Source organism: Syzygium oleosum, unplaced genomic scaffold (genome assembly GCF_021117445.2).
Source record: "Syzygium oleosum isolate NSW1041296 unplaced genomic scaffold, Sole_v2.1 Sole_v2.14, whole genome shotgun sequence".
NCBI classification, from domain to species: Eukaryota; Viridiplantae; Streptophyta; class Magnoliopsida; order Myrtales; family Myrtaceae; genus Syzygium; species Syzygium oleosum.
In genome coordinates, this window is record NW_026607498.1 from 7,480,016 (window position 1) to 7,487,512 (window position 7,497).

Here is a 7,497-nt window from a genome sequence, read left to right on the forward strand (position 1 = left end):
AAGATAGAGCCCCTTTTCTAAGTCTATATTAACTTTATGTGTTTAATTAATGTGAATTGCTGAGGAAAAACGGTGGGAATTTCCAGTGGGGAAATTGGAATTTTTGGGGTAAAACATTGCTCTGTTGACCGAAGTTGACTTTTGGGTCTATCCGGGTCAAACCAACTTTATTGATTAGGATGGAGTCCCCCAATGACAGAAGATTAGTCAAAAGAACCTTTCTTGAATTAGCCCTTATTGTGGACTACAAATTGGCTTTCTCAAGGGAAACCCGCAAATCTCGAGAATGTTCACTTTTTAGAGAAAGGTAAAAGTAATTTCTTTGAATGCGGAACAAAGCGTGGCTCTATGCTCAGTTCACACTCGGGGATATTACTTGGTAAAATTGGAATCGGAAATGCAGGAATTTTAGGCAGAATTGCTAGGTTTTAAGATCATGAAAAGGGTAATTTTGGTTGGAGGAAAATTAGACCTTCGATCAAGAGTTCAAGACAAACTACTACAATTAGATATTCGTTGGTTAAGCCTTATGAGAAGGAAGATGATGATCTAGCATAGGACTCAATTTCGCGTAAATCTATTGGTTTTCCTTGCATTACATTTTCCTCCGCACTTGATGATGTCCACGTTTGTAACCCACCAAGAAGAAGTCCAATTTTCGCCCGACTATGGATGCGGGAAACTACGATCCTTCTTTTTTTGGACTGGGTGCACGTGAGTCTTCTAAATAGCGGAAAAGGAACATCGCGTGATTAAAATTGACGTGATTACGCCGGTCGTTATCGGAAAATCCCTTTGACGGATCTAAGTTGAGAAGAAACAGGGGCACACAATGCAGAACACATTTTGGCATGGTCGAATTGAAAAGGCTCTAGTTGAAATACAAACGGAATCATCCTACGATGAAAGGGAAGATGATGATCATAGCTGCTCATGGACGGAAGAGGCGATTAGCTACAGACAGGCCGGATCGACATTGTCGCGTCTTGTTCAGGTAGACCAATCGCAATTTCATTGAATTATGTAAGAAATCCGATAATACATGATGAATCGTGGGTCCCGAACCAGTAGTTACTTTGACTCGCCGGACCACAAAATACATGACTTGTGGAAGCATTATTTCATTAGGCTTCCGAGTAACCACTAAATAATCAGGATGGCCTTGGCAAAGAAGAAACAAGATTGATTATTGAAGAGGCACTTACAAGAGAGGAGAGTTTCTTATTAGACCTCTAGGCAATGCAAGTTTTCCGCGTCTTGTTTCCTATCCTCGTCTTTGCTAAGAGAAGCACTGGGTTGAGATACCCGTCTCTCTAAATGTTCGAGGAAATCCATAACCACAGGATCAGTCCAAGGAGCTCCGAGTGGTGCCCCCGCACCTGCAGCCCACCCAAGATGACCGCCTTTTGGAGTCACTATTAACAAGCAATTCGGATTTTCCTGCAGTGAGAACAAGTACGTCGAAGAGAGGGATTACATATATGAACAGGACATCAGATGCGCACAGCATACACAAATACATAAGGACAACAATGAGAAATTTAGGTCCTATGGACGTTTCGAGCTCAAGTACTAGTTGGGGGAGACAGCGAGAACATGCTTCTGTCAGCCTGTGGTTATATGTGTCCATATATCTCATTTTAGGCGATAGGAGAATTTCATTTCCCTGGAATGAGAAAAAAAAAAAAAAACAATATGCGCGTTACATGCTTTAGTTCGCTCTCTCGCTCTTCTCAACCAAAAAGTTCAGCTGACGTTTCGATTTGGCAGACACTCCTATAGCATTTCTCTTCTAGTTGTCTCCTAACTTTTTGATCCAAAGAAATGTTGCATTGCATGTGTTTCTCTAGAACTATTATCAAGATGCCACCCAATAAGAATGTCCTTAGTTTAGATATTCATGTCACCAATCCTTGCGTGTTACCTTTAAAATCAGAAAATGGTGAGAGTGGATAAAATTAAACTAAATAACTGTCCATGAGCTACAGAATCTGTCATTCCTCAGATGGACCAGTACCTGACTGAACTCATATGGCAGTCTATACTGCGGGGATGATTTCAGATACTGTGAAACGAGGATTTGAGAGAGAAGCATGAAGACATTCCAGGCGTAAACTAAGTTAGCTACCTCAGAAGAAGATAGTCAAGGTGCTAAAGCTCACAAAACTGTATGAATGCACAATATCCCATCTGAAAGAGATATTATCAAGTTACTCCCACAATCACAGGTAGTGGTCTGCTGGTGGAAGAGACACAGAGGCAACTGAAAGTTACTAATCGGTGCTCTAACCATCAGTTAACACCATATTTAACGGGACTGGACATATAGGGTGCGCATGAATACCATTCTATGCCCGGGAACTATTTCTGAACAGAAATGATTTCTTTTTATTCTGTGCCCGGAAACAATTTCTGAGTATTTTAAGGCGTTTGATAAACTGTCCAAAATTTCTATTCCTAGAGTAGAAAAGAACAGAAATGCGTTTGGTAACTACACAAAATTTCTGTTCCCAAATAATATTTTAATAATATTTTGAATTGTTTAATTTTTTTTTTCTTTTTACCCATTTTCTTCTTTGGCCATGGCCGGTCGCCGGCGCCGGCGGCCGGCGGCCGGCCACAGCCCAGGGCCGGCGAGGGCGTCACGGCCCTCGTCGGCCGCCGGCGGAGGCGAGGGTCGCCCTCGCCGGCGAGGGCGAGGGCTGGACCTCGCCACCCGGGCGAGGCGGCCTCGCCGTCGCGACCCACGGCGAGGTCGGGCCGTGGGTCGCAACGGCGAGGCTCGGCCTCGCCGGATCTGCGGGCGAGGCCGAGCCTCGCCGTCTCGGGCGAGGCCGCCTAGCCCGGGCGAGGGTCCAGTCTCGCCGGCGAGGCGACCCCTCGCTCGCGGCCGGCAAGGGCCGTGACGCCCTCGCCGGCCCTGGGCTGTGGCCGGTCGCCCGGCCCAGCCCAGGGAAGAACAACACAAAAATAAGAAAAGAAAAAAAAGAAAAAGAAGAAAAAAAACTGATTCTCAAAATTGTGCCGAGAAACAAGAAGCAACTTTTTTTTACTTCTTGTTTCTCTTCCAAAACTGTTTCTCGGCACAAATTTTTGCAAAAATGTGCCCAGAAGCAAAAAGTTTACCAAACGCATTTTTGTTCCCAAACTATTTCTGGGAACAAAAGAACAGAAATTTTCACTATTTGGCACGTTACCAAACGGGCCCATAAAGAGGAAGGAACAGGGATGAGGGTCAGTAACTAAATTTACATCCGTTTGTGTGGCCTATCAAGAATCTAGGAGGAAAAGCGTTGAAATTATATAACACTTAATACAAGGGAGATGTTCAGGGATAGGAGACACTTCAGACGTTAAAAGTCGTGCCACAAAAAGGCCTTTATTACAAGGATTGGGATCTTTATGACGAACCTTGATGTCTTCACGAGGAATTCCCCGAGCTGGCGCAATAGGATCATTTGCAGCCTGAAAGCAGACCTTAATTATTGAATATAAGCATGAACAGAAAATTTGTACACTGAGAGCAGAAAATATCTATTCTATGCACAATCTTCCAGTCAAATCTGCTGTTTTTTTTTTTTTACCGAACTTCTATTAGCATCCTAATCGTATTATATCTCTCCCTTTACTTTTCAATTCAAGGACATTCAACTACTCAGAGTCATTCAATAGAGCTTGAGAAATAATCTGATCCCTTTGGCAGTCAGAATGATTCCAAGCTATGAGTTCTCAGTGCAAGCCAATTTCTCAACATTAGGATCTTTGATATATGTAGTAATCTAAACTTCACTGATAACCATAAGTCCATCGAATGTTTAATTTTTGGATCTTCATCTGAGTGGATGTGTTTCATCAGATAATCTTTTATATTAACTTACAATCCTGGAAACTCTTGTACAATACATAAATCCGAAATGTGTTCTCAAGGATAACCAGCTCAACAGAACATAGTATCATATCCAGGAATCGGGGTATACTACAGTAGTATACTTTTTCTATGCTCTTTGGTTATTTGTCCCGTAACTTGAAGTATCATATGTCCTTACAGAACTTAAACAATGTGTAGTACCAACTATAGTCCACAAAATAACTAAACATATATTCCGGCAATTCTACCTTTACTTACAAATGATTCTCGGGGGTGTTAGAAAGGGAAACAATGAGCCATACCATACCAAGCTTCTAAGTATGTTTGTTATCCTTCTTGCGTTAAAAAATGCTCCAAGAATCAAATTTGCCTTTTTAATTAAAAACTAGCCAATCTCAGGTTTTCAACACCTGCCCACGCCCTTATTCAAGCAGCCTTATCGAAATTGGGACCTTTAAAGGGTCATGTAACTTTTCTGTGACTCAACCAGCGTAGCAATTTGAAACAGAACATTTAATTGCAAGGATATAAAGTACAAACTCAGCACTGTAACTGACATATTTTTTAAACTTTATAAATAATTTATATATAAATCTATCTCTGTAAGACCGCAAACATTGTAACAATAAGTACTCGAAGGACTATCACTTCCACTTCTATAAACAAATCTATATATTCTACATGAACAAAGAGGTCTCATCTACTGCAGATGCATATTTTGGTAAATGTGACAAAAAATAATCTAAAAGCTCCTATTTTTTTTTGGTCAAAAATGGTGCAATGGCAATTCATCAAGCTGACACATAAAGTGAGAATCTCTTGATAACCTGTAAGCACAGTAAAGGCTTGCACACATGCTTTATGGTATCCGAACTGCTTGAATTAGCATAGTACTCATCGGCTGACTTGAAACCAAATGAAACTGCAAGCAAGCATGATAACAATGTGAGATGATTCTGGTCAAAAGGAAGACATTTTGAGATGGTCACAGGACAAAATTACAATGATTTTGGAAAATGCAAGTACTTGATGTCCAAAACAGTACACATGCTCCTGCAGGCACATGAACCCACAAGCACCAGAGGCATCCATGTCAACAAGAAAACGTACCACGGGTTAATCCTTCATCAAACTCTTTGACGGTTTTTGCATTAGCAGCTAATGTGATATTATATTCACCGCCCATGTCTTCAAAGAGGAGGAGATGCCTGCATGAAGTATGATATAACTCTGCCTCTAATTTGAGCATGAGAGAAATCTATTTATGCATGGAAAAGAAGTACATGATTACTTCTTAAAAATCTGCCGTAGAGAACGTGCAAGAGCTTTGTCATAAATATTGTTAAAGCCCTTACGGAAATCCTCATCTGCAATGACTAAATTGAAAGGATTACACAATGATACAGCTCCGGAAAGAGGGCAAGTATGAGATTCCTGAGAACAAGACATTGCGAAAACATTGATGAAACATGAGCATACGGTGAATCGGGAATTTAAAGGGCAACAAAATGTACAGAATATAGAAACTGTCGATGCTATCTAAAGCTCCAGAAGAAAAAAAATGATCCCTCCCCCACCCTAGCCCATTTTCACCAAGAGCAAGTACAACAAATAGACTAAATTGCTTCTATGTAGTACATATACCAAGACCAAAGCAGTTAAAAAAACTTACTGTAGTAGAAAAACATGGGAACACAACCAAAGTATTTCTTAAGATAGAGATGGCCCCAGCACCAGAATGTCCTTCAAACGCAAACCCATCTTATACAACAAAAGAAGTAGATTCTCTGAGGAAGGCGGTGATTTAGTCATACTCTTAGAATCAAATTTTGAGAAAATATATTGGCAAACAAGTTTTTAGGTGTTTGTTGGACTAGGCCCATATCCATGCAAAGGTAAGAAGAAACAAGCTGAAGAAAGCCTCATGACTCAATTTTAAATATGAAGTATCATCATAGATCCTATATTATCCTATCGTAGACATTACTATTGAAATCCAGTAAATAGGAGACGGCGTTTGTGTATATAAAACATCAACTAAGAACTAGGCACCAAAACTCAATTACCTTACCTCTCCAAGATAGCGAACAAGAATGTTTGCCCCAAGAGACCAGCCAACAGCATATACATTGGCTTTTGGATACCGATCGCCCACATGGGCTACTACTTGACGTAGATCACCCGTAAAGGAAGCTGAATAGAACTGTAAGCCAGCAATATAGTTGCAATCAGCACAATAATTCTGGTGAATCTAAAATTCAAAGTCAAAGCTTTTTAACTGGATCCCATGGTTAATTTGATCGCAATTATTAACCGCTGCAATGATAACAGTTAAATCTCCTTAAAACAATCCCTCTGTACTAATGCCTGTGATTCATCAGAAGAGTCACATTCATCCATAGTCCGGGATTAACAGCTCGCGGTATCAAATCGCCGCAAAAAACGGGGAAGATAAGGCATGCTGAATGGGTTGGATTCCATTACCTGGGGCGTGGTGACCGGACTATCTCCGCAACCACGGCTATTGAACACCACGACGCGCCATCCCTTACTCCTAGCTCTCACCAACATGTGCCTCACGTACGAATCTCCGCTGCCGCCCGTCAAACCAGGCTGCAATCAACCACATTCTAGATCGAACTCGCTTCAACCATTTCAGAGATGGCGACAAATAGATCGAAGAAAGCATTACACTCCAGTCTAATCATAAGCCAGTGCGTTGTACAAAAGCTACGCAAGTACAAGAATTTCGGGCCATCACAACCATAAACAGCATCGGGCTTTTACTACACAGACAGAGGGGATGAAATGCGTCTTCACGTTTCGCTAAATTACGAGCTTTAATTCCTCCAATCTGTCGAAAACTAAACGGAAAACAATCGCAAGCGACGTGACGAACTCCCTCTAACGACACACTAGGAGAGAAACGCAGGAATGCAGTCGCGTACCAGCAAAATCAGGACCGGCGCATCCGGCGGCACGCTGCGGTCGTCGCCGGAGACCCAATCGAGGGCGACGGCGCCGTCGTCGAGCGTGCGGAGGCACTCCCGCCGGAGCCTGACGTCCGGGAGGGACCGGAAGAACGAGGCGAAGATCGTCTCCACGTGGCGGTTCCAGCCGACGACGGGGAACGGGGGGTACGGCCGGCCGAGCGTCGTCAGCGCCGGGAGGAAGAGGTCGCGGCCCCCGCCGAGGACCTCGAGGGAGGGGTGGGGCCCGGGCATGGCGGCGCCGGCGCGGACGGCGGAGACGCGGCGGGGCGAGGCTGCCGGCGGCGGAGGCGGAGGCGGAGGGGCGGGGCCTCGGAAGGAGGAGAGCGGCGGCGGCGAAGAGCCAAAGCAGCAATTTGGCATTGGTTGCTGCTGGGGCTCGCTCGCGCTCACGACGTTTTCTTCTTTTTTTTTTTTTTTTTTTTTTTTTGGGGTCAAAGACGAGAAAAGCGTTGAAATTGGCGAGTTGGAGTGTTTTCCCGGTGAGACCGCGAGTTTTATTATTATTATATTATTGTGAAGTGGCCACGTCGGACGACCAAGAAATTTTTCAAAGTACTCTCTATTTAATTGACTATTTAAATTAATTAATCACTAAAAATGTTGCAATTTACTTGGGGTAAAGTTGATGACGAGTGC

The 7,497-nt window shown here is 43.1% G+C and overlaps 1 protein-coding gene across 1 annotated transcript; it reads right to left on the reverse strand.

The window, feature by feature from the left end:
- Positions 1–995: 995 nt before the first annotated feature.
- On the reverse strand, positions 996–7,251 carry LOC115668164 (embryogenesis-associated protein EMB8). Its single transcript, XM_056318088.1, has 8 exons — positions 6,817–7,251; positions 6,353–6,481; positions 5,940–6,071; positions 5,160–5,302; positions 4,979–5,076; positions 4,696–4,790; positions 3,412–3,465; positions 996–1,440 (listed from the first exon to the last, which is right to left on the reverse strand). The coding sequence occupies exons 1-8, from the start codon at positions 7,219–7,221 to the stop codon at positions 1,225–1,227; spliced, it is 1,272 nt and encodes a 423-aa protein (XP_056174063.1). The 5' UTR covers positions 7,222–7,251; the 3' UTR covers positions 996–1,224.
- Positions 7,252–7,497: the final 246 nt, after the last annotated feature.

Bases quoted from the DNA above. Each gene is read 5' to 3' on its own strand.
- LOC115668164 (XM_056318088.1), bottom strand. From the start codon at position 7,221: ATGCCAAATTGCTGCTTTGGCTCTTCGCCGCCGCCGCTCTCCTCCTTC. The intron at 6,482-6,816 runs GTACGCGACTGC...GGTTGATTGCAG, and splicing joins CGCCGGTCCTGATTTTGCTG to CCTGGTTTGACGGGCGGCAG. The intron at 5,303-5,939 runs GTAAGGTAATTG...TCTTGTTCTCAG, and splicing joins TTGTTCGCTATCTTGGAGAG to GAATCTCATACTTGCCCTCT.